The sequence below is a fragment of the Marmota flaviventris genome, chromosome 3 (genome assembly GCF_047511675.1).
Source record: "Marmota flaviventris isolate mMarFla1 chromosome 3, mMarFla1.hap1, whole genome shotgun sequence".
Classification (NCBI taxonomy): Eukaryota; Metazoa; Chordata; class Mammalia; order Rodentia; family Sciuridae; genus Marmota; species Marmota flaviventris.
The window spans coordinates 75,198,532-75,225,169 of NC_092500.1; the positions used below are offsets into that span (position 1 = coordinate 75,198,532).

The 26,638-nt window shown below is 38.2% G+C and overlaps 1 protein-coding gene across 1 annotated transcript in view; it reads right to left on the reverse strand.

Moving 5' to 3' along the window:
• The window catches only part of LOC114084223 (mucin-19), a 115,141-nt gene that overhangs the window by 73,834 nt on the left and 14,669 nt on the right, over positions 1–26,638 (reverse strand). Inside the window, exons 19-49 of the mRNA XM_071609287.1 lie at positions 25,245–25,340; positions 24,988–25,086; positions 24,718–24,783; positions 24,095–24,181; positions 23,784–23,870; positions 21,112–21,207; positions 20,855–20,953; positions 20,585–20,650; positions 19,961–20,047; positions 19,650–19,736; positions 16,978–17,073; positions 16,721–16,819; positions 16,451–16,516; positions 15,828–15,914; positions 15,517–15,603; positions 12,844–12,939; positions 12,587–12,685; positions 12,317–12,382; positions 11,693–11,779; positions 11,383–11,469; positions 8,723–8,818; positions 8,466–8,564; positions 8,196–8,261; positions 7,600–7,686; positions 7,291–7,377; positions 4,405–4,500; positions 4,148–4,246; positions 3,888–3,953; positions 3,248–3,334; positions 966–1,058; positions 695–793 (exon numbers count right to left, since the gene is read on the reverse strand). Of these exons, the coding sequence (XP_071465388.1) occupies positions 695–793; positions 966–1,058; positions 3,248–3,334; positions 3,888–3,953; positions 4,148–4,246; positions 4,405–4,500; positions 7,291–7,377; positions 7,600–7,686; positions 8,196–8,261; positions 8,466–8,564; positions 8,723–8,818; positions 11,383–11,469; positions 11,693–11,779; positions 12,317–12,382; positions 12,587–12,685; positions 12,844–12,939; positions 15,517–15,603; positions 15,828–15,914; positions 16,451–16,516; positions 16,721–16,819; positions 16,978–17,073; positions 19,650–19,736; positions 19,961–20,047; positions 20,585–20,650; positions 20,855–20,953; positions 21,112–21,207; positions 23,784–23,870; positions 24,095–24,181; positions 24,718–24,783; positions 24,988–25,086; positions 25,245–25,340 (2,715 nt within the window). The remainder of the gene's footprint in view (positions 1–694; positions 794–965; positions 1,059–3,247; positions 3,335–3,887; positions 3,954–4,147; positions 4,247–4,404; positions 4,501–7,290; positions 7,378–7,599; positions 7,687–8,195; positions 8,262–8,465; positions 8,565–8,722; positions 8,819–11,382; positions 11,470–11,692; positions 11,780–12,316; positions 12,383–12,586; positions 12,686–12,843; positions 12,940–15,516; positions 15,604–15,827; positions 15,915–16,450; positions 16,517–16,720; positions 16,820–16,977; positions 17,074–19,649; positions 19,737–19,960; positions 20,048–20,584; positions 20,651–20,854; positions 20,954–21,111; positions 21,208–23,783; positions 23,871–24,094; positions 24,182–24,717; positions 24,784–24,987; positions 25,087–25,244; positions 25,341–26,638) is intronic.

The following is a 26,638-nucleotide window of genomic DNA, read 5'->3' on the forward strand; positions in this document are numbered from 1 at the left end:
AAATATAATAACCCTGTAGATATTACAAGGTTCAACATTGATGTCCTTGTCTCTGTTTACTAGAATTGTCTTATGATCCAAATTTACAAAGTTTCTGCTCTTAATTGTTGTCATTCTTTACTTCCCTTTCTACATGGTTGTTAATTTTACACTTTCTTAATTGACATTGGGTGATATCAGTCATAAGCCCCCATTCTTTCACTATAGTAAAATATACTTCACTATATTTTGTGTTCCAAAAATATATTAAAAACATCACATACACTTTTTGATATATTCATGCTCTTCTGGAGATTTGGCATTACCTAAATCATATGATCAGATTCTCCCAGGAAAACCTTTCTTTGACTAGGTTTTGCGCAAAAAGCTCCCACATTACTGCCTGAATTTCATGCTGCTTATGCTCCTTCAATACCTGTTCTTCCAGATGTATTTTCACCAGAAGAGACAGTGGTAGCTGCATCAGTTGCTCCTCTTGTTGCTAATGGTGAAAAAATTGTGCTTCGTGCACATAGAGCTTGTAAACAAAAAAAAAAAAAAACCCTCTTCCCAGGACATTCCACAGTTTTATTCTAGTCATCAGTTCCTTTATTGTTCTCCATTGTTCCTTTCCTTGATCTCATTTTCACACTTGGGGTTCTTAAAAAAAATGCATTGGACCCTATCACCATCCTCTATGGAGGCTCTGTCCTACCTGCTGGGCTTCCAGTGCCTGTGACCCCAGTGCCTGATGGTTGACTTGTTGTACCGCTGACTCCTCCTGAGGTCACACCCAGGGACTCTCCTGTTGTACCTGATAAACAGAGTAGCAGTGCTTGAAACATATGCTAGTTTCTTTGAAGGAAGATATTGAGAGATCAAGACAAAATTTCAATCTTTGGCACATTTTCATGATTTATCCAGCAGCCTACATGGTTTCATCTTTGTGCCCACTTAACAAGCACTCAGTGCACATCCTGACTTACCTGAACTTCCTGTGCTTGTAGCTCCAGTGCTGGGTTCCCCAGATGTGCTACTCTCTTTCCTCCCAGGTGTTGTTGCACTAGGGCTTCGTGTTCCTGGTGAAAAAATAATCATTTAAGAAATTCCTTTAAAAACAACCAAGTCTTTTAACCTCATAAACACCCTCTTTCAACAGGTAACACTATTCTTTACAATTATCTAATATGTTTAAATGATGTGCTCTGAGTCACCCAATTTGTAGACAGAAAATGAAGACAGCAAAATCTAGCCATCTAGCCCTGATTTTATACTGTAACTGCTGCTTCTCAAGTGATTTGTGGTAAAAGAATCAATTTGTAATGTTTCCAATCTCTGCTAGAGACATTCTTTTAAAAATGCCATAACGTAAGTACAGATGTAAGGTTCAAATAAATAAGATCATATAATGTAAAAGACTTTATTTAAAAGTTTATGGATTATGATGTTAAAATTCTATATTTCCAAATGTTTCACTTGTTATCACATCACTGGCCTTTAACAAATAGTCTGGGGATTTATATTCATGCACCAAGTTTTTAGTAGTCTTGTCACAAATCATTGCACTTACTGTCTCAAAAGAGATTACTCCTTGAGATCTCATTATTACTCAAGTATTTCTACTTCAGATTTTTTTAATGATAAACTAGTTATTATTTTAAGGTTTCAATAAGTTATTCTGTAATTGGAATTAATATTTTTTATTTTTCTGCAATATGTAAATCTTATCTCCTAACTCAGTAATATTCATATAAAGAATAGCATGTATATAACACTATGTTATAAACTTAATCGTAACAATTGTTAAGCCAAACCAAGTGTAGGAAAAACAAAAACAGGCCATGGATTCATTAATTCATCCATAAACAGAATCCAGTGCATTCATGAGCAAAAGTACTCTTAATGGTAACAAAGTTTTCACATATCTTCAAAGCAATCCATACTGTTAAAAGTATTTTAAAAGGAGCATAGACAGGATCATAGCTGAGCTTTGGAAATGACCTACTGACATGGCAGACATGTCATTGACTCCTGTGTGAAGAGGAGTGAAGAGGGAGTGAAGCTGGAAAAGAGGGAGTGAAGCTGGAAAAGACTGGAAGTTGTAAAGAAGTTGTTCTCTAACTTGAGCATTGATTTGCTAAAACACTTGTTATGTTAACAAGCTAACAGTCTGCTGGCTTCCCCTTCAATACTTTCTGATTCTAGGCTGCTGGACCCCCAAGACACCAACTGTAACAAGTTCCCACAGTGTTCAGATGCTACTGGCCAGGAACATACCCTGAGCACCATGGTGTTAAAGGAAGGAGGCAAGCTAAGCAAAGGACTGCGGGGACTGGGGAAAGGGACCACAAGAAGAAGACCCTTCAAAGATCCTTATGATTGTAACTGATGGTTTGAAGGACAGTTGTAAAATTTTATCTTGCTTCTTTTCAGTCTAATTTATCTGTGCTTAAGTGTGTCAATATTTTTTTATTCCTGAATCTAACATTGACCTGAGTAAATGATGAACAGGTCAAGCATATTCTCCTTGGCTTTTGTTGGTTGTGAGCTCTAGACACAGGGCACAGACCCTTGGGCATTAGCTATTGCCCATGAGGCTCAGTACTCTGTGCTCTATCCCTGCCTTGCCAGCTTGGAAACTGTCTTATCTCATGGGAACAATGCCACATTAACACAATAGTAGTATGATTCATTGCCTTAAAATGAAAATATTTGAGAGTAAATCAGACATTTAATTGTCATAAAATACATCACTAATATTTTCTATACCACAATACTAATTGTGAAGTGTATCCCAAAGTCATTCAACAGATCTATGTAACCCGTAAATTGACCTTTTTTCCTAAGGCTCTCTTCTGGAGGGTTATTACCAAGGTGAAACACAAGACTGACTGAATATAGGATTTTGTTGTTGTTGTTGTTTCACCTGACTGGAAGCTGTGCCATTTGTAATTCCTTTACTATAATTCCCTTACTGTCAAAACTATTTCAGTATCTACATTTAATATTATCAAAACCAGAGCTGGCAGTGGTATAGTCTGCACATAACCAATGTGGTCCCTGGAAACAAGAACCAGTGCATTGTGGAGGTATATGTTACTCCTGTACCTCACTATGAGTAAATGGATGTCTCCAGAATAAAGAAAAAAAGGATATGATTCTTTGATCTTTCCTTAGTCTGGCAATATAATCCCAGTGAAGACCTGATTTTACAGACCTGATGCAGGAGGACACCGATGACCATCACATCCAAACTGGTGGACCTCACCTGAACCTGTGGCTCCAGTGCCTGCTTCCCCAGGGGTGCTGTCTCCTCTAGCTTCAGGGGTAGCTCCAGATGATGTTGCATGCGAACCTGATATTTATTGGGGGAAAATGTCAGTTTAAGAAAATCAAACAAGTGTCCTTCAAAATATTTAATAGAATAAACTTTTAAAAAACTATTTCTTTTAAAGAATAGATGGATCTTCATTGTGAAATACAGAGATCTTAATTTCTCACTCCAGGTAAATAAGGCAAATTAGATAACCCTAAGAATGTATTCACTTTATTAAAATACTCATTATGAATAAATTATAACAATTTGTGATTTAACTTCCCAGTACTTGTCTCTTGTAATTAGAATTGTCTTCTGGTGCTGTTTGCAACCTATCCCTTGTTCATTGCTCTGCTACATATTCTTGGAAAATGTATACTTCCCATACTTTTCCTACTTTCCACAAATTTATAACCCAATGGTAGGTACACAATAAATATAGAGTAATCTATTTCTGATCCTCTTTATACTCAGAATCATATTAATCACAAAGTTAAGATTCTCAGAAAACACAGTCTATGACTAAATTTGAGCACAGGGCTCACATGTCTACTGCCTGGATTTCATGCTGCTGCTTAAGCTCCATCAGTACCTGTCCTTCCAGATGTGTTTTCACCAGCAGAGACAGTGGTGGCTGTGCCAGGTGTTCCTCTTGTTGCTAAGGGGAGAAAAAATAGTGCTTAGTGTACAGAGAGGAAGGAAGAAAAGCTCATGCCAGCACATGCCATGGTTTTATTCTAGTCATCAGTTCCTTCTATATTCTCCATGATTCAGTCCCTGTGCTTATTTTCACACTCAGGGATCTGGACAAAACTTAGACCCCACCACAGTCCTAAGGAGGCTCTGTCTTACCTGCTGGGCTTCCAGTGCTGGTGGCCCCAGTGCCTGAAGTTGCAGGTGTACTTCCACTGCCTGCTCCTGAGGTTGATCTCAAGGACTCTCCTGTTGTACCTGATAAATACAGTAGCAGTGCTTGTAACATATGCTAGTTCCTCGGAAGCAGGAGATTGGGAGATTAAGACAAATTTCAATCTTCTTATACATTTTCATGCCTAGATGCTTCCATATTTCTACTCAATAATATTCACTGAGTGCACATCCTAACTTACCCGAGTTCCCTGGGCTAGTAGCTCCAGTGCTGGTTTCCCTGGGTGTACTGCCCTCCTTCCCACTGGGTGTGGTTGTACTTGGGCCGCCTGTTCCTACTGGGAAGAATCAGCATTTCAAATTGCCTTATGCATCAATCCAATCTTTTAATTTCATAAACTTACTTACACTCTAACTGATGCAAGAAAAGTCCAATGTCTTATTTGGCAAATCAACTATTTGTACGGTTTCCCATCTATGGTAAAGGCTTTCTTTTACAATTACCCAATATTAATTATAAAACAATGCAGTCATAAAAAAGAAACATGAAATAACCCAAAGGAAAAATTTAAATAGTGAAGATAATATAATCTGTGCACCTTTAGTCATTAAAAGATGATAGTATTAAAGTGATATATTTACAAATGTTTGTTTTGTTTCATTCAGTCTGGGAACACATACGTGAGCACCAAACTTTCAGTAACCTATTCCAAATCTATGGGACTTACTGTCTGATAAAAACAAGAGATCACCTATTGATATATCACTGTTAGCATGTAATTCTGAATCTGATTTTTGTGAATATAAACTAAATGCTCACTCTAAAATTTTAATAAGTTTACTGATCCAATGAGAATTACCCAGTTAATTTTCCTGCTATATAAAAATGACATCATTGAACTCTGTAGATTTAATGTTAAATAAAATTCATTCAAATTGCTCATTGTCATAAATTACAAACCAAAGGTTCACCTAATTAAAAAAAAAACCTGTAGAATAAAACCAAAATAGGCCCAAGTATTTATTAATAAAAATATGGAAAGACACCTGTCTGTATATGATAAAAACCTCTTACTAGCAAAAATGTGTGAATTATTTAAAAAACAATCACAAATATTTAAGTATTATAAATACTGCACAACTGTCTTAAAAGTGATCTATGAGAAAGTCATTCAAATATGACATTGATGGAGTGCAACCTGGGAGGGAAGTTGGGAAAAAGTGTGAATTGCAAAAAGGTACTTCTCCAACTGGATCACTGATTCCCTAAAAACCTAGTTAAGAAGTCTACTGGGCTCCATTCCAACACTTTTGATACTAGGCTGCTGAACCCAGAAACGTGGCCATCTAACAGGACCCCACAGGATTCCAGTACATTACATGCCACTTATGCACCCATCAGATCCAAAAACCCTACTTCAAGCAGAGCACCATGGTGTTATAGGAAGGAGGTGATCTAGGCAGAGGACTGCAGGGACAGGGGCAAAGGGTATAACACCTGAGTAAAACACAGGCTAAGGGAATGCAAAGAGAAGACATTTCAGAGGTCCCTGTAGTTTTTACCTGATGACATGAGGACCATTTGAAATTTAGTCTTGCTCGTTTTTAATCAAAATTATCTATGTTTCATATTGTCAAAAACATTTCATTCCTGTATCTAACTGTGATGATATTGAGCAAAAAATGAACAAACACAGGCATGTTCTCCTTGGCTATTGTGGAATCGGAGCTCCCAATTCAGGTCCCAGAACTGGGGACAGCTAGTGCCCATGAGACTCAGTAGTCTGTACTCTACCTCCTGCCTTGCCAGCTTGAGTCCATTCATTTTTTCTCATCTGATAGAAATAATGATATGTAACTTCAAGGGGTTTAAGTGTGACTTAATCACAAACAATATATTAAAAATATAATATGCCATAAAAATACATCATTAACTTTTAAAAATAACTATTTATTTATTTATTTATATGTGGTGCAGAGGATCGAACCCAGGGCCTTGCACATGCGAGGCGAGCGCTCTACTGCTGAGCCATAAGCTAGCCCCAATTAACTTTTTACTTAACTACAAATATTAAATACTAAATATTTCCCAAAGTTATCCCACTGGACTGTGTTACTCCTAGACTTGGCCCCTGTAGCTAAGGCTCTACTCAGAGTGGAGGTATTGTGGAGGGGAACCCAGGACTGTCTGTGTACAGTATAGGATGTGCCTCATATCTTTGATCCACCTGTTTAAAAATTGTGTCTCTTGTAATTCCATTGTTGGTTCCAGCTGTTGTATCTGCTGACTTTCTAGTTTTCAGTGATGAAGGATAAAAAAAATATTTTAAAACCTGGCTAGAAATAACTTCTTTGGAGCTACAAACTACCAGGTATTGGGGACATAGAGTTATAACATAGTATGTTTTACAAAAGTAACTTCATAAAGTCTATTACATTTTAATTATGTAAGTTTGATTTGGAAAAATATTGTGGTAAGCAGCACTGCTTGAAATCAGATCCTTGTTTGTAGCCAGTACAATTGCTCTGAACTGTATACCAAATGTGTCCCCAAAACTGGTCAAGCTGGGATATCCAACAGGTTGGTCTCAATATATCCAAAAATCAATCATAATACCATGTAAGACTTAGAATCCTTTAGTGAAGTACATTCATTGTGCTTGCAAATAAGACTGCTATTACCAACCTCTACCTTGCTGACATATTTGAACCTAGTGTATCTGACCCAGGCTACCTATTGCAATCAACTGAGGCATGAAAATACTTGCACACATTCAATGATTCTCTCAAGAAACAATCTAAAATTTTGGATAGTTGGTTAAACTTTATAGCCAGCTTAGGAAACCATGGGCCCATTCCAGACTCACTGCTTCAGAAGTTCCAGGAAAAGAGTTCTGACACTATTGTGGCTCACAGAAAATATGACAACTTCATAAGAGTATACAAAGAACATCTACTTCAGTCAGCACACTCCTTTTGCTAAACTGTTGGCCGAAAGTTGGGCTCACACTCTCAACTCTCTGAGTAGTGCTTTCTGTTCTTCACCACATTCTACAGTACAGAAATTGACACATGCACTCACTTACCATTTTATACCTGTAAACTCAGAAAATTCTCCGTGTACGTACCTGATTTACTGCTAGCAGAGGTGGAGGAAGGTCTAGCAGAGTCTCCAGAGCTGGCAGTGGTGGAGCCTGAAGACACTCCTGTGGTCCCTGGAAACAAGAGCCAGTGCCTCAATGGGGGGTGCGTGTGATTCCTGCTCTCCATATGAATATTTGGGTGTTTCCCAAAAAATGACACATGTGATCCCTTCATCTTTCCTTAGTCCCGTTATATAATCCCAGTCAGTGCCCAATATTGTAGACCTGCATCTGCTACAGGAGAACACAGATGGGGAGGTCCTGATGCATCACATCCAACCTGGTAAACCTCACCTAAAGCACTGGTTCCAGTGGCTGTTTCTCCAGGGGTGCTGCCATTTTTAGCTTCAGGGGTAGCTTCTGATGATGCCGCAAATGTGCCTGATTATTTATTGGGGGAAAATATCAGCTTAGGAAAATCAAAAAAAGTGTCCTTCTTATTATGAACTGGAATGGATGTATCTATATTGTGAATTTCATAGACATCTTAATTTCTCTAAATGAGATAACATAGGAACTTTATTAAAATATTCATTATGAATAATATGTAACAATCACATAGACCATTTATGATTTACCATCTAAGTCCTTATCTCTTGTTATTACAATTATATTATGATCCAGTTTGCAAATTTCCCCTTCTTCATTGCTGTGCTGCTTATCCTTTGAAAATGGATGCTTCCCAAACTTTGCCTAGATTCGACAAAGTTTATAACACCACAGTAAGTACATAACAAATACCTAGCAGTCTACTTCTGAAACTCTGTATACTTGGCATCATATAAATAACAATGGTCAGACTCCCAGGAAACCCCCTCTCTGACTAAATCTGAGCACAGGGCTCACATGTCTACTGCCTGGATTTCATGCTCCTTAAGCTCCATCAGTACCTGTCCTTCCAGATGTGTTTTCACCAGCAGAGACAGTGGTGGCTTTGTCAGTTGCTACTCTTGTTGCTAATGGGAGAAAAAAAAATAGTGCTTAGTGTACAGAGAGGAAGGAAGAAAAGCTCCTGCCAGCACATTCCATGGTTTTATTCTAGTCATCAGTTCCTTCCATATTCTCTATTGTTTCGTTCCTTGTGCTCATTTTCACACTCAAAGATCTTGACAAAACTTGCAGTAGACCCCACCACAGTCCCTAAGGAGGCTCTGTCTTACCTGCTGGGCTTCCAGTGCTGGTGGCCCCAGCGCCTGAAGTTGCAGGTGTACTTCCACTGCCTGCTCCTGAGGTTGATCTCAAGGACTCTCCTGTTGTACCTGATAAACACAGTAGCAGTGTTTGCAACTTATGCTAGTTCCTCGGAAGCAGGAGATTGGGAGATTAAGACAAACTTCAATCTTCATATACATTTTCTTGCCTAGATTCTTTCATATTTGAACCCAATAATATTCACTTGGTGTACCTCCTAACTTACCCGAGTTCTCTCGGCTGGTAGCTCCAGTGCTGGTTTCCCTGGGTGTGCTGCCCTTCTCCACACTGGGGGTTGTTGAACTTGGGCCTCCTGTTCCTACTGATGGAAAACACCATTTCATGTTGCCTTATGCATCAATCAAATCTTTTAATATTATAAACTTCCTTTCAGTCTAACTGATGCAGGAAAAGACCAACCTCTAACTTATTTGGCAAATCCACTGTATGGTTTCCCATCTATGGTAGAGGTTTCTTTGACAATTACCCAATATTATATATAATTACAATATAATCATAAACAAAAAACATGAAAAAGCCACAGGTAAAATAATAATAGTGAAGATCATATAATCTGTACATCTTTATTTAGCAGTTAAAAGATGATAATGTTAAAATGCTATATTTACAAATGTTTGTTTCATTCAGTCTGCGTACACACAATTGGAAACCAAACTTTCAATAACCTTTTCAGATCTAAGGGTCTGATAACAACAAGAGATCACCTATTGAGATATCATTGTTAGCATGTAATATTCTGAATCTTATTTTTGTGAATACAAACTAAATGTTCACTCTAAAATTTTAATAAGTTTACTGATCCAATAAGTATCACCCAGTTTATTTTCCCCTATGTATAAACTACATCATTGAACCCTGTTGTTTTAATGTTAAATAAAGTTTATTCTAATGACTCTTTGTCATATATTACAAATCAAAGCATCACTTAATCAGAAAACTGTAGAATAAAACTAAAAGAAGCCCATGCATTTGTTAATAAACACATGAAAAGATACCCATTGTACATGAGAAAAACCCTCTTAATAGCAAAAATGTGTGATTTATTTTTTAAAAAATCAGAAATATTTAAGTATTTTAAATACTGCAGAAACTGGCTGAAAACTGATCCATGAGAAAGGCATTCACATATGACATTGATGGAGTGCAACCTGGGAGGAAAGTTGGGACAAACTGTGAATTGTGGAAAGGTACTTCTCCAACTGGATCACTGATTGCCTAAAAACCTTGTTAAGAAGTCTGCTGGGCTCCACACCAACGCTGTGGATTCTACGCTGGTAGACCCAGAAATGTGGCCATCTAATAGGATCCTACAGGATACCAGCACTGCTTATCAAGAAACCAAACATTGAGCAGAGCACCATGGTGTTGGAGGAAAGAGGTGATCTAGGCAGAGGACTGCAGGGACTGGGGCAAAGGGTAGAACACCTGAATAAAGCACAGGCTAAGGTAATGCAAGGAGAAGATATTCAGACGTCCCTGTGAGTTTTAACTGATGATATGAGGATCATTTCAAATTTAGTCTTGCTTGGTTTTAATCAAAATTATCTATGTATCATATTGTCAAAAAAATAATTTCATTCCTGTATCTAACTGTGATAATACTGAGCCAACAATGAAAAACACATTCTCTTTGGCTTTGTTGGATAGGAGCTCCCAACACAGGTCCCAGAACTGGGGCCAGCCAGTGCCCATGAGGCTCAGCGGTCTGTATCCTACCCCTGTCTTGCCAGCTCGAGGCCATTCATATTTTCCCATCTGATAGAAATAATAACATGTAACTTAAAGGGATTTAAGTGTGACTTAATCACAAATTACATATTAAAAATATTTAATATGCCATAAAAATATATCATTAACTTTTTACTTAACTACAAATATTAAATACTAATTATGTCCCCAAATCATCCCACTGGCCTGTGTTACTCCTAGACTTGGCCCCTGTATCTAAGGCTCTACTCAGAGTGGAGGTATTGTGGAGGGGAACCCAGGATTGCCTGTGAACAGTTTAGGACATGCCTCATAGCTTTGATGTACCTTTTTGTAAGCTCGTCTCTTATAATTCCATTGTTGGTTCCTGATATTCTATCTGCTGACCTTCTTGTTCTCAGTGATGAGACATATAGTTATACCATGCTATGTTTTACAAAAGTGAGTTGATAAAAGGCTATTACATTTTAATTACAAAAGATTGATTTGGAAAAATATTGTGTTGAGCAGCATTGCTTGATATCAGATCCTTGTTTGTAACCAGTGTAATCTGTTCTGAACTGAATACCCAATGTGTCCCCAAAATTGGTCAAGCAGGGACTTCTAACAATTTGGTTTCAGTATTTCCAAAAAGAGATCATAATATTGTCTAAGACTTAGAATCTTTATTGAAGTACATTCATTTTGCTTGCAAATAAGAATGCTTATTACCAACTTCTTTATGGTGCACATATTTGAACCTTGTGTATCTGACCCAGGTTGGCTACTGAAATTGACTGAGGCTTGAAAATACATGCACACATTCAATGATTCTCACAACAAACAATCTAAAACTTTTGGTAGTTGGTTAAAATTTATAGCCAGCTTAGGAAACCAAGGGCCCATTCCAGATTCAATGCTTCACAAGTTCCAGGAAAAGAGTTCTGACACTATTGTGGCTCACAGAAAATCTGACAACTTCATAAGTTTATAGAAAGAACATCTACTTCACTCAGCACACTCCTACTTGCTAAACTGTTGGCCGAAAGTTGGGCTCACACTCTCAAGTCTCTGAGTAGTGCTTTCTATTCTTCACCACATTCTACAGTATAGAAATTGAGACATGCACTCACTCACCATTTTATACTTTCAAACTCATGAATTTTTCCGTGTACATACCTGGTTTACTGCTAGCAGAGGTGGAGGAAGGTCTAGCAGAGCCTCCAGAGCTGGCAGTAGTGGAGCCTGCAGACTCTCCTGTGGTCCCTGGAAACAAGCACCAGTGCTTGGGTGGGGGGGTGCATGTCATTCCTGCTCTCCATGTGAGTATTTGGGTGTTTCCCAAAAAATGAAACAAGTGATCCCTTCATCTTTCCCTAGTCTTGCCATATAATCCCAGTCAGTGCCCAATATTGTAGACCTGCATCTGCTACAGGATAACACAGATGGGGAGGTCCTGATGCATCACATCCAACCTGGTAAACCTCACCTGAAACACTGGTTCCAGTGGCTGCTTCTCTAGGGGTGCTGCCATCTCTAGCTTCAGGGGTAGCTTCTGATGATGTCGCAGGTGTGCCTAATTATTTATTGGGGGACAATGTTAGCTTAGGAAAATCAAAAAAAAAAAAAGTGTCTTTCTTTATATGAACTAGAATGGATGTATCTACATTGTGAATTTCACAAACATTTTAATTTCTCTCTCCAGGTAAATAAGTGAACTCATCTGAGATAATATAGAAACTTTATTAAAATATTCATTATTAATAAAATGTATCAATTATATAGACCATTTATGATTTACCATCTAAGTCCTTATCTCTTGTTATTACAATTATATTATGATCCAGTTTGCAAATTTCCCCTTCTTCATTGCTGTGCTGCTTATCCTTTGAAAATGGATGCTTCCCAAACTTTGCCTAGATTCGACAAAGTTTATAACACCACAGTAAGTACATAACAAATACCTAGCAGTCTACTTCTGAAACTCTGTATACTTGGCATCATATAAATAACAATGGTCAGACTCCCAGGAAACCCCCTCTCTGACTAAATCTGAGCACAGGGCTCACATGTCTACTGCCTGGATTTCATGCTCCTTAAGCTCCATCAGTACCTGTCCTTCCAGATGTGTTTTCACCAGCAGAGACAGTGGTGGCTTTGTCAGTTGCTACTCTTGTTGCTAATGGGAGAAAAAAAAATAGTGCTTAGTGTACAGAGAGGAAGGAAGAAAAGCTCCTGCCAGCACATTCCATGGTTTTATTCTAGTCATCAGTTCCTTCCATATTCTCTATTGTTTCGTTCCTTGTGCTCATTTTCACACTCAAAGATCTTGACAAAACTTGCAGTAGACCCCACCACAGTCCCTAAGGAGGCTCTGTCTTACCTGCTGGGCTTCCAGTGCTGGTGGCCCCAGCGCCTGAAGTTGCAGGTGTACTTCCACTGCCTGCTCCTGAGGTTGATCTCAAGGACTCTCCTGTTGTACCTGATAAACACAGTAGCAGTGTTTGCAACTTATGCTAGTTCCTCGGAAGCAGGAGATTGGGAGATTAAGACAAACTTCAATCTTCATATACATTTTCTTGCCTAGATTCTTTCATATTTGAACCCAATAATATTCACTTGGTGTACCTCCTAACTTACCCGAGTTCTCTCGGCTGGTAGCTCCAGTGCTGGTTTCCCTGGGTGTGCTGCCCTTCTCCACACTGGGGGTTGTTGAACTTGGGCCTCCTGTTCCTACTGATGGAAAACACCATTTCATGTTGCCTTATGCATCAATCAAATCTTTTAATATTATAAACTTCCTTTCAGTCTAACTGATGCAGGAAAAGACCAACCTCTAACTTATTTGGCAAATCCACTGTATGGTTTCCCATCTATGGTAGAGGTTTCTTTGACAATTACCCAATATTATATATAATTACAATATAATCATAAACAAAAAACATGAAAAAGCCACAGGTAAAATAATAATAGTGAAGATCATATAATCTGTACATCTTTATTTAGCAGTTAAAAGATGATAATGTTAAAATGCTATATTTACAAATGTTTGTTTCATTCAGTCTGCGTACACACAATTGGAAACCAAACTTTCAATAACCTTTTCAGATCTAAGGGGCTTACTGTCTGATAACAACAAGAGATAACCAATTGAGATATCATTGTTAGCATGTAATATTCTGAATCTTATTTTTGTGAATACAAACTAAATGTTCACTCTAAAATTTTAATAAGTTTACTGATCCAATAAGTATCACCCAGTTTATTTTCCCCTATGTATAAACTACATCATTGAACCCTGTTGTTTTAATGTTAAATAAAGTTTATTCTAATGACTCTTTGTCATATATTACAAATCAAAGCATCACTTAATCAGAAAACTGTAGAATAAAACTAAAAGAAGCCCATGCATTTGTTAATAAACACATGAAAAGATACCCATTTTACATGAGAAAAACCCTCTTAATAGCAAAAATGTGTGATTTATTTTTTAAAAAATCAGAAATATTTAAGTATTTTAAATACTGCAGAAACTGGCTGAAAACTGATCCATGAGAAAGGCATTCACATATGACATTGATGGAGTGCAACCTGGGAGGAAAGTTGGGACAAACTGTGAATTGTGGAAAGGTACTTCTCCAACTGGATCACTGATTGCCTAAAAACCTTGTTAAGAAGTCTGCTGGGCTCCACACCAACGCTGTGGATTCTACGCTGGTAGACCCAGAAATGTGGCCATCTAATAGGATCCTACAGGATACCAGCACTGCTTATCAAGAAACCAAACATTGAGCAGAGCACCATGGTGTTGGAGGAAAGAGGTGATCTAGGCAGAGGACTGCAGGGACTGGGGCAAAGGGTAGAACACCTGAATAAAGCACAGGCTAAGGTAATGCAAGGAGAAGATATTCAGACGAGACGTCCCTGTGAGTTTTAACTGATGATATGAGGATCATTTCAAATTTAGTCTTGCTTGGTTTTAATCAAAATTATCTATGTATCATATTGTCAAAAAAATAATTTCATTCCTGTATCTAACTGTGATAATACTGAGCCAACAATGAAAAACACATTCTCTTTGGCTTTGTTGGATAGGAGCTCCCAACACAGGTCCCAGAACTGGGGCCAGCCAGTGCCCATGAGGCTCAGCGGTCTGTATCCTACCCCTGTCTTGCCAGCTCGAGGCCATTCATATTTTCCCATCTGATAGAAATAATAACATGTAACTTAAAGGGATTTAAGTGTGACTTAATCACAAATTACATATTAAAAATATTTAATATGCCATAAAAATATATCATTAACTTTTTACTTAACTACAAATATTAAATACTGATTATGTCCCCAAATCATCCCACTGGCCTGTGTTACTCCTAGACTTGGCCCCTGTATCTAAGGCTCTACTCAGAGTGGAGGTATTGTGGAGGGGAACCCAGGATTGCCTGTGAACAGTTTAGGACATGCCTCATAGCTTTGATGTACCTTTTTGTAAGCTCGTCTCTTATAATTCCATTGTTGGTTCCTGATATTCTATCTGCTGACCTTCTTGTTCTCAGTGATGAGACATACAGTTATAACATGCTATGTTTTACAAAAGTGAGTTGATAAAAGGCTATTACATTTTAATTACAAAAGATTGATTTGGAAAAATATTGTGTTGAGCAGCATTGCTTGATATCAGATCCTTGTTTGTAACCAGTGTAACCTGCTCTGAACTGAATACCCAATGTGTCCCCAAAATTGGTCAAGCAGGGACTTCTAACAATTTGGTTTCAGTATTTCCAAAAAGAGATCATAATATTGTCTAAGACTTAGAATCTTTATTGAAGTACATTCATTTTGCTTGCAAATAAGAACGCTTATTACCAACTTCTTTATGGTGCACATATTTGAACCTTGTGTATCTGACCCAGGTTGGCTACTGAAATTGACTGAGGCTTGAAAATACATGCACACATTCAATGATTCTCACAACAAACAATCTAAAACTTTTGGTAGTTGGTTAAAATTTATAGCCAGCTTAGGAAACCAAGGGCCCATTCCAGATTCAATGCTTCACAAGTTCCAGGAAAAGAGTTCTGACACTATTGTGGCTCACAGAAAATCTGACAACTTCATATGTTTATAGAAAGAACATCTACTTCACTCAGCACACTCCTACTTGCTAAACTGTTGGCCGAAAGCTGGGCTCACACTCTCAAGTCTCTGAGTAGTGCTTTCTATTCTTCACCACATTCTACAGTATAGAAATTGAGACATGCACTCACTCACCATTTTATACTTTCAAACTCATGAATTTTTCCGTGTACGTACCTGGTTTACTGCTAGCAGAGGTGGAGGAAGGTCTAGCAGAGCCTCCAGAGCTGGCAGTAGTGGAGCCTGCAGACTCTCCTGTGGTCCCTGGAAACAAGCACCAGTGCTTGGGTGGGGGGGGTGCATGTCATTCCTGCTCTCCATGTGAGTATTTGGGTGTTTACCAAAAAATGAAACAAGTGATCCCTTCATCTTTCCCTAGTCTTGCCATATAATCCCAGTCAGTGCCCAATATTGTAGACCTGCATCTGCTACAGGATAACACAGATGGGGAGGTCCTGATGCATCACATCCAACCTGGTAAACCTCACCTGAAACACTGGTTCCAGTGGCTGCTTCTCTAGGGGTGCTGCCATCTCTAGCTTCAGGGGTAGCTTCTGATGATGTCGCAGGTGTGCCTAATTATTTATTGGGGGACAATGTTAGCTTAGGAAAATCAAAAAAAAAAAAGTGTCTTTCTTTATATGAACTAGAATGGATGTATCTACATTGTGAATTTCACAAACATTTTAATTTCTCTCTCCAGGTAAATAAGTGAACTCATCTGAGATAATATAGAAACTTTATTAAAATATTCATTATTAATAAAATGTATCAATTATATAGACCATTTATGATTTACCATCTAAGTCCTTATCTCTTGTTATTACAATTATATTATGATCCAGTTTGCAAATTTCCCCTTCTTCATTGCTGTGCTGCTTATCCTTTGAAAATGGATGCTTCCCAAACTTTGCCTAGATTCGACAAAGTTTATAACACCACAGTAAGTACATAACAAATACCTAGCAGTCTACTTCTGAAACTCTGTATACTTGGCATCATATAAATAACAATGGTCAGACTCCCAGGAAACCCCCTCTCTGACTAAATCTGAGCACAGGGCTCACATGTCTACTGCCTGGATTTCATGCTCCTTAAGCTCCATCAGTACCTGTCCTTCCAGATGTGTTTTCACCAGCAGAGACAGTGGTGGCTTTGTCAGTTGCTACTCTTGTTGCTAATGGGAGAAAAAAAAATAGTGCTTAGTGTACAGAGAGGAAGGAAGAAAAGCTCCTGCCAGCACATTCCATGGTTTTATTCTAGTCATCAGTTCCTTCCATATTCTCTATTGTTTCGTTCCTTGTGCTCATTTTCACACTCAAAGATCTTGACAAAACTTGCAGTAGACCCCACCACAGTCCCTAAGGAGGCTCTGTCTTACCTGCTGGGCTTCCAGTGCTGGTGGCCCCAGCGCCTGAAGTTGCAGGTGTACTTCCACTGCCTGCTCCTGAGGTTGATCTCAAGGACTCTCCTGTTGTACCTGATAAACACAGTAGCAGTGTTTGCAACTTATGCTAGTTCCTCGGAAGCAGGAGATTGGGAGATTAAGACAAACTTCAATCTTCATATACATTTTCTTGCCTAGATTCTTTCATATTTGAACCCAATAATATTCACTTGGTGTACCTCCTAACTTACCCGAGTTCTCTCGGCTGGTAGCTCCAGTGCTGGTTTCCCTGGGTGTGCTGCCCTTCTCCACACTGGGGGTTGTTGAACTTGGGCCTCCTGTTCCTACTGATGGAAAACACCATTTCATGTTGCCTTATGCATCAATCAAATCTTTTAATATTATAAACTTCCTTTCGGTCTAACTGATGCAGGAAAAGACCAAACTCTACTTATTTGGCAAATCCACTGTATGGTTTCCTATCTATGGTAGAGGTTTCTTTGACAATTACCCAATATTATATATAATTACAATATAATCATAAACAAAAAACATGAAAAAGCCACAGGTAAAATAATAATAGTGAAGATCATATAATCTGTACATCTTTATTTAGCAGTTAAAAGATGATAATGTTAAAATGCTATATTTACAAATGTTTGTTTCATTCAGTCTGCGTACACACAATTGGAAACCAAACTTTCAATAACCTTTTCAGATCTAAGGGGCTTACTGTCTGATAACAACAAGAGATAACCTATTGAGATATCATTGTTAGCATGTAATATTCTGAATCTTATTTTTGTGAATACAAACTAAATGTTCACTCTAAAATTTTAATAAGTTTACTGATCCAATAAGTATCACCCAGTTTATTTTCCCCTATGTATAAACTACATCATTGAACCCTGTTGTTTTAATGTTAAATAAAGTTTATTCTAATGACTCTTTGTCATATATTACAAATCAAAGCATCACTTAATCAGAAAACTGTAGAATAAATCTAAAAGAACCCCATGCATTTGTTAATAAAAACATGAAAAGATACCCATTGTACATGAGAAAAACCCTCTTAATAGCAAAAATGTGTGATTTATTTTTTAAAAAATCAGAAATATTTAAGTATTTTAAATACTGCAGAAACTGGCTGAAAACTGATCCATGAGAAAGGCATTCACATATGACATTGATGGAGTGCAACCTGGGAGGAAAGTTGGGAAAAACTGTGAATTGTGGAAAGGTACTTCTCCAACTGGATCACTGATTGCCTAAAAACCTTGTTAAGAAGTCTGCTGGGCTCCACACCAACGCTGTGGATTCTACGCTGGTAGACCCAGAAATGTGGCCATCTAATAGGATCCTACAGGATACCAGCACTGCTTATCAAGAAACCAAACATTGAGCAGAGCACCATGGTGTTGGAGGAAAGAGGTGATCTAGGCAGAGGACTGCAGGGACTGGGGCAAAGGGTAGAACACCTGAATAAAGCACAGGCTAAGGTAATGCAAGGAGAAGATATTCAGACGAGACGTCCCTGTGAGTTTTAACTGATGATATGAGGATCATTTCAAATTTAGTCTTGCTTGGTTTTAATCAAAATTATCTATGTATCATATTGTCAAAAAAATAATTTCATTCCTGTATCTAACTGTGATAATACTGAGCCAACAATGAAAAACACATTCTCTTTGGCTTTGTTGGATAGGAGCTCCCAACACAGGTCCCAGAACTGGGGCCAGCCAGTGCCCATGAGGCTCAGCGGTCTGTATCCTACCCCTGTCTTGCCAGCTCGAGGCCATTCATATTTTCCCATCTGATAGAAATAATAACATGTAACTTAGAGGGATTTAAGTGTGACTTAATCACAAATTACATATTAAAAATATTTAATATGCCATAAAAATATATCATTAACTTTTTACTTAACTACAAATATTAAATACTGATTATGTCCCCAAATCATCCCACTGGCCTGTGTTACTCCTAGACTTGGCCCCTGTATCTAAGGCTCTACTCAGAGTGGAGGTATTGTGGAGGGGAACCCAGGATTGCCTGTGAACAGTTTAGGACATGCCTCATAGCTTTGATGTACCTTTTTGTAAGCTCGTCTCTTATAATTCCATTGTTGGTTCCTGATATTCTATCTGCTGACCTTCTTGTTCTCAGTGATGAGACATACAGTTATAACATGCTATGTTTTACAAAAGTGAGTTGATAAAAGGCTATTACATTTTAATTACAAAAGATTGATTTGGAAAAATATTGTGTTGAGCAGCATTGCTTGATATCAGATCCTTGTTTGTAACCAGTGTAACCTGCTCTGAACTGAATACCCAATGTGTCCCCAAAATTGGTCAAGCAGGGACTTCTAACAATTTGGTTTCAGTATTTCCAAAAAGAGATCATAATATTGTCTAAGACTTAGAATCTTTATTGAAGTACATTCATTTTGCTTGCAAATAAGAACGCTTATTACCAACTTCTTTATGGTGCACATATTTGAACCTTGTGTATCTGACCCAGGTTGGCTACTGAAATTGACTGAGGCTTGAAAATACATGCACACATTCAATGATTCTCACAACAAACAATCTAAAACTTTTGGTAGTTGGTTAAAATTTATAGCCAGCTTAGGAAACCAAGGGCCCATTCCAGATTCAATGCTTCACAAGTTCCAGGAAAAGAGTTCTGACACTATTGTGGCTCACAGAAAATCTGACAACTTCATAAGTTTATAGAAAGAACATCTACTTCACTCAGCACACTCCTACTTGCTAAACTGTTGGCCGAAAGCTGGGCTCACACTCTCAAGTCTCTGAGTAGTGCTTTCTATTCTTCACCACATTCTACAGTATAGAAATTGAGACATGCACTCACTCACCATTTTATACTTTCAAACTCATGAATTTTTCCGTGTACGTACCTGGTTTACTGCTAGCAGAGGTGGAGGAAGGTCTAGCAGAGCCTCCAGAGCTGGCAGTAGTGGAGCCTGCAGACTCTCCTGTGGTCCCTGGAAACAAGCACCAGTGCTTGGGTGGGGGGGGTGCATGTCATTCCTGCTCTCCATGTGAGTATTTGGGTGTTTCCCAAAAAATGAAACAAGTGATCCCTTCATCTTTCCCTAGTCTTGCCATATAATCCCAGTCAGTGCCCAATATTGTAGACCTGCATCTGCTACAGGATAACACAGATGGGGAGGTCCTGATGCATCACATCCAACCTGGTAAACCTCACCTGAAACACTGGTTCCAGTGGCTGCTTCTCTAGGGGTGCTGCCATCTCTAGCTTCAGGGGTAGCTTCTGATGATGTCGCAGGTGTGCCTAATTATTTATTGGGGGACAATGTTAGCTTAGGAAAATCAAAAAAAAAAAAAGTGTCTTTCTTTATATGAACTAGAATGGATGTATCTACATTGTGAATTTCACAAACATTTTAATTTCTCTCTCCAGGTAAATAAGTGAACTCATCTGAGATAATATAGAAACTTTATTAAAATATTCATTATTAATAAAATGTATCAATTATATAGACCATTTATGATTTACCATCTAAGTCCTTATCTCTTGTTATTACAATTATATTATGATCCAGTTTGCAAATTTCCCCTTCTTCATGGCTGTGCTGCTTATCCTTTGAAAATGGATGCTTCCCAAACTTTGCCTAGATTCGACAAAGTTTATAACACCACAGTAAGTACATAACAAATACCTAGCAGTCTACTTCTGAAACTCTGTATACTTGGCATCATATAAATAACAATGGTCAGACTCCCAGGAAACCCCCTCTCTGACTAAATCTGAGCACAGGGCTCACATGTCTACTGCCTGGATTTCATGCTCCTTAAGCTCCATCAGTACCTGTCCTTCCAGATGTGTTTTCACCAGCAGAGACAGTGGTGGCTTTGTCAGTTGCTACTCTTGTTGCTAATGGGAGAAAAAAAAATAGTGCTTAGTGTACAGAGAGGAAGGAAGAAAAGCTCCTGCCAGCACATTCCATGGTTTTATTCTAGTCATCAGTTCCTTCCATATTCTCTATTGTTTCGTTCCTTGTGCTCATTTTCACACTCAAAGATCTTGACAAAACTTGCAGTAGACCCCACCACAGTCCCTAAGGAGGCTCTGTCTTACCTGCTGGGCTTCCAGTGCTGGTGGCCCCAGCGCCTGAAGTTGCAGGTGTACTTCCACTGCCTGCTCCTGAGGTTGATCTCAAGGACTCTCCTGTTGTACCTGATAAACACAGTAGCAGTGTTTGCAACTTATGCTAGTTCCTCGGAAGCAGGAGATTGGGAGATTAAGACAAACTTCAATCTTCATATACATTTTCTTGCCTAGATTCTTTCATATTTGAACCCAATAATATTCACTTGGTGTACCTCCTAACTTACCTGAGTTCTCTCGGCTGGTAGCTCCAGTGCTGGTTTCCCTGGGTGTGCTGCCCTTCTCCACACTGGGGGTTGTTGAACTTGGGCCTCCTGTTCCTACTGATGGAAAACACCATTTCATGTTGCCTTATGCATCAATCAAATCTTTTAATATTATAAACTTCCTTTCAGTCTAACTGATGCAGGAAAAGACCAAACTCTACTTATTTGGCAAATCCACTGTATGGTTTCCTATCTATGGTAGAGGTTTCTTTGACAATTACCCAATATTATATATAATTACAATATAATCATAAACAAAAAACATGAAAAAGCCACAGGTAAAATAATAATAGTGAAGATCATATAATCTGTACATCTTTATTTAGCAGTTAAAAGATGATAATGTTAAAATGCTATATTTACAAATGTTTGTTTCATTCAGTCTGCGTACACACAATTGGAAACCAAACTTTCAATAACCTTTTCAGATCTAAGGGGCTTACTGTCTGATAACAACAAGAGATAACCTATTGAGATATCATTGTTAGCATGTAATATTCTGAATCTTATTTTTTTGAATACAAACTAAATGTTCACTCTAAAATTTTAATAAGTTTACTGATCCAATAAGTATCATCCAGTTTATTTTCCCCTATGTATAAACTACATCATTGAACCCTGTTGTTTTAATGTTAAATAAAGTTTATTCTAATGACTCTTTGTCATATATTACAAATCAAAGCATCACTTAATCAGAAAACTGTAGAATAAATCTAAAAGAACCCCATGCATTTGTTAATAAAAACATGAAAAGATACCCATTGTACATGAGAAAAACCCTCTTAATAGCAAAAATGTGTGATTTATTTTTTAAAAAATCAGAAATATTTAAGTATTTTAAATACTGCAGAAACTGGCTGAAAACTGATCCATGAGAAAGGCATTCACATATGACATTGATGGAGTGCAACCTGGGAGGAAAGTTGGGAAAAACTGTGAATTGTGGAAAGGTACTTCTCCAACTGGATCACTGATTGCCTAAAAACCTTGTTGAGAAGTCTGCTGGGCTCCACACCAACGCTGTGGATTCTACGCTGGTAGACCCAGAAATGTGGCCATCTAATAGGATCCTACAGGATACCAGCACTGCTTATCAAGAAACCAAACATTGAGCAGAGCACCATGGTGTTGGAGGAAAGAGGTGATCTAGGCAGAGGACTGCAGGGACTGGGGCAAAGGGTAGAACACCTGAATAAAGCACAGGCTAAGGTAATGCAAGGAGAAGATATTCAGACGAGACGTCCCTGTGAGTTTTAACTGATGATATGAGGATCATTTCAAATTTAGTCTTGCTTGGTTTTAATCAAAATTATCTATGTATCATATTGTCAAAAAAATAATTTCATTCCTGTATCTAACTGTGATAATACTGAGCCAACAATGAAAAACACATTCTCTTTGGCTTTGTTGGATAGGAGCTCCCAACACAGGTCCCAGAACTGGGGCCAGCCAGTGCCCATGAGGCTCAGCGGTCTGTATCCTACCCCTGTCTTGCCAGCTCGAGGCCATTCATATTTTCCCATCTGATAGAAATAATAACATGTAACTTAGAGGGATTTAAGTGTGACTTAATCACAAATTACATATTAAAAATATTTAATATGCCATAAAAATATATCATTAACTTTTTACTTAACTACAAATATTAAATACTGATTATGTCCCCAAATCATCCCACTGGCCTGTGTTACTCCTAGACTTGGCCCCTGTATCTAAGGCTCTACTCAGAGTGGAGGTATTGTGGAGGGGAACCCAGGATTGCCTGTGAACAGTTTAGGACATGCCTCATAGCTTTGATGTACCTTTTTGTAAGCTCGTCTCTTATAATTCCATTGTTGGTTCCTGATATTCTATCTGCTGACCTTCTTGTTCTCAGTGATGAGACATACAGTTATAACATGCTATGTTTTACAAAAGTGAGTTGATAAAAGGCTATTACATTTTAATTACAAAAGATTGATTTGGAAAAATATTGTGTTGAGCAGCATTGCTTGATATCAGATCCTTGTTTGTAACCAGTGTAATCTGCTCTGAACTGAATACCCAATGTGTCCCCAAAATTGGTCAAGCAGGGACTTCTAACAATTTGGTTTCAGTATTTCCAAAAAGAGATCATAATATTGTCTAAGACTTAGAGTCTTTATTGAAGTACATTCATTTTGCTTGCAAATAAGAATGCTTATTACCAACTTCTTTATGGTGCACATATTTGAACCTTGTGTATCTGACCCAGGTTGGCTACTGAAATTGACTGAGGCTTGAAAATACATGCACACATTCAATGATTCTCACAACAAACAATCTAAAACTTTTGGTAGTTGGTTAAAATTTATAGCCAGCTTAGGAAACCAAGGGCCCATTCCAGATTCAATGCTTCACAAGTTCCAGGAAAAGAGTTCTGACACTATTGTGGCTCACAGAAAATCTGACAACTTCATAAGTTTATAGAAAGAACATCTACTTCACTCAGCACACTCCTACTTGCTAAACTGTTGGCCGAAAGCTGGGCTCACACTCTCAAGTCTCTGAGTAGTGCTTTCTATTCTTCACCACATTCTACAGTATAGAAATTGAGACATGCACTCACTCACCATTTTATACTTTCAAACTCATGAATTTTTCCGTGTACGTACCTGGTTTACTGCTAGCAGAGGTGGAGGAAGGTCTAGCAGAGCCTCCAGAGCTGGCAGTAGTGGAGCCTGCAGACTCTCCTGTGGTCCCTGGAAACAAGCACCAGTGCTTGGGTGGGGGGGGTGCATGTCATTCCTGCTCTCCATGTGAGTATTTGGGTGTTTCCCAAAAAATGAAACAAGTGATCCCTTCATCTTTCCCTAGTCTTGCCATATAATCCCAGTCAGTGCCCAATATTGTAGACCTGCATCTGCTACAGGATAACACAGATGGGGAGGTCCTGATGCATCACATCCAACCTGGTAAACCTCACCTGAAACACTGGTTCCAGTGGCTGCTTCTCTAGGGGTGCTGCCATCTCTAGCTTCAGGGGTAGCTTCTGATGATGTCGCAGGTGTGCCTAATTATTTATTGGGGGACAATGTTAGCTTAGGAAAATTAAAAAAAAAAAAGTGTCTTTCTTTATATGAACTAGAATGGATGTATCTACATTGTGAATTTCACAAACATTTTAATTTCTCTCTCCAGGTAAATAAGTGAACTCATCTGAGATAATATAGAAACTTTATTAAAATATTCATTATTAATAAAATGTATCAATTATATAGACCATTTATGATTTACCATCTAAGTCCTTATCTCTTGTTATTACAATTATATTATGATCCAGTTTGCAAATTTCCCCTTCTTCATTGCTGTGCTGCTTATCCTTTGAAAATGGATGCTTCCCAAACTTTGCCTAGATTCGACAAAGTTTATAACACCACAGTAAGTACATAACAAATACCTAGCAGTCTACTTCTGAAACTCTGTATACTTGGCATCATATAAATAACAATGGTCAGACTCCCAGGAAACCCCCTCTCTGACTAAATCTGAGCACAGGGCTCACATGTCTACTGCCTGGATTTCATGCTCCTTAAGCTCCATCAGTACCTGTCCTTCCAGATGTGTTTTCACCAGCAGAGACAGTGGTGGCTTTGTCAGTTGCTACTCTTGTTGCTAATGGGAGAAAAAAAAATAGTGCTTAGTGTACAGAGAGGAAGGAAGAAAAGCTCCTGCCAGCACATTCCATGGTTTTATTCTAGTCATCAGTTCCTTCCATATTCTCTATTGTTTCGTTCCTTGTGCTCATTTTCACACTCAAAGATCTTGACAAAACTTGCAGTAGACCCCACCACAGTCCCTAAGGAGGCTCTGTCTTACCTGCTGGGCTTCCAGTGCTGGTGGCCCCAGCGCCTGAAGTTGCAGGTGTACTTCCACTGCCTGCTCCTGAGGTTGATCTCAAGGACTCTCCTGTTGTACCTGATAAACACAGTAGCAGTGTTTGCAACTTATGCTAGTTCCTCGGAAGCAGGAGATTGGGAGATTAAGACAAACTTCAATCTTCATATACATTTTCTTGCCTAGATTCTTTCATATTTGAACCCAATAATATTCACTTGGTGTACCTCCTAACTTACCCGAGTTCTCTCGGCTGGTAGCTCCAGTGCTGGTTTCCCTGGGTGTGCTGCCCTTCTCCACACTGGGGGTTGTTGAACTTGGGCCTCCTGTTCCTACTGATGGAAAACACCATTTCATGTTGCCTTATGCATCAATCAAATCTTTTAATATTATAAACTTCCTTTCAGTCTAACTGATGCAGGAAAAGACCAAACTCTACTTATTTGGCAAATCCACTGTATGGTTTCCCATCTGTGGTAGAGGTTTCTTTGACAATTACCCAATATTATATATAATTACAATATAATCATAAACAAAAAACACGAAAAATCCACAGGTAAAATAATAATAGTGAAGATCATATAATCTGTACATCTTTATTTAGCAGTTAAAAGATGATAATGTTAAAATGCTATATTTACAAATGTTTGTTTCATTCAGTCTGCGTACACACAATTGGAAACCAAACTTTCAATAACCTTTTCAGATCTAAGGGGCTTACTGTCTGATAACAACAAGAGATAACCTATTGAGATATCATTGTTAGCATGTAATATTCTGAATCTTATTTTTGTGAATACAAACTAAATGTTCACTCTAAAATTTTAATAAGTTTACTGATCCAATAAGTATCACCCAGTTTATTTTCCCCTATGTATAAACTACATCATTGAACCCTGTTGTTTTAATGTTAAATAAAGTTTATTCTAATGACTCTTTGTCATATATTACAAATCAAAGCATCACTTAATCAGAAAACTGTAGAATAAAACTAAAAGAAGCCCATGCATTTGTTAATAAACACATGAAAAGATACCCATTGTACATGAGAAAAACCCTCTTAATAGCAAAAATGTGTGATTTATTTTTTAAAAAATCAGAAATATTTAAGTATTTTAAATACTGCAGAAACTGGCTGAAAACTGATCCATGAGAAAGGCATTCACATATGACATTGATGGAGTGCAACCTGGGAGGAAAGTTGGGAAAAACTGTGAATTGTGGAAAGGTACTTCTCCAACTGGATCACTGATTGCCTAAAAACCTTGTTAAGAAGTCTGCTGGGCTCCACACCAACGCTGTGGATTCTACGCTGGTAGACCCAGAAATGTGGCCATCTAATAGGATCCTACAGGATACCAGCACTGCTTATCAAGAAACCAAACATTGAGCAGAGCACCATGGTGTTGGAGGAAAGAGGTGATCTAGGCAGAGGACTGCAGGGACTGGGGCAAAGGGTAGAACACCTGAATAAAGCACAGGCTAAGGTAATGCAAGGAGAAGATATTCAGACGAGACGTCCCTGTGAGTTTTAACTGATGATATGAGGATCATTTCAAATTTAGTCTTGCTTGGTTTTAATCAAAATTATCTATGTATCATATTGTCAAAAAAATAATTTCATTCCTGTATC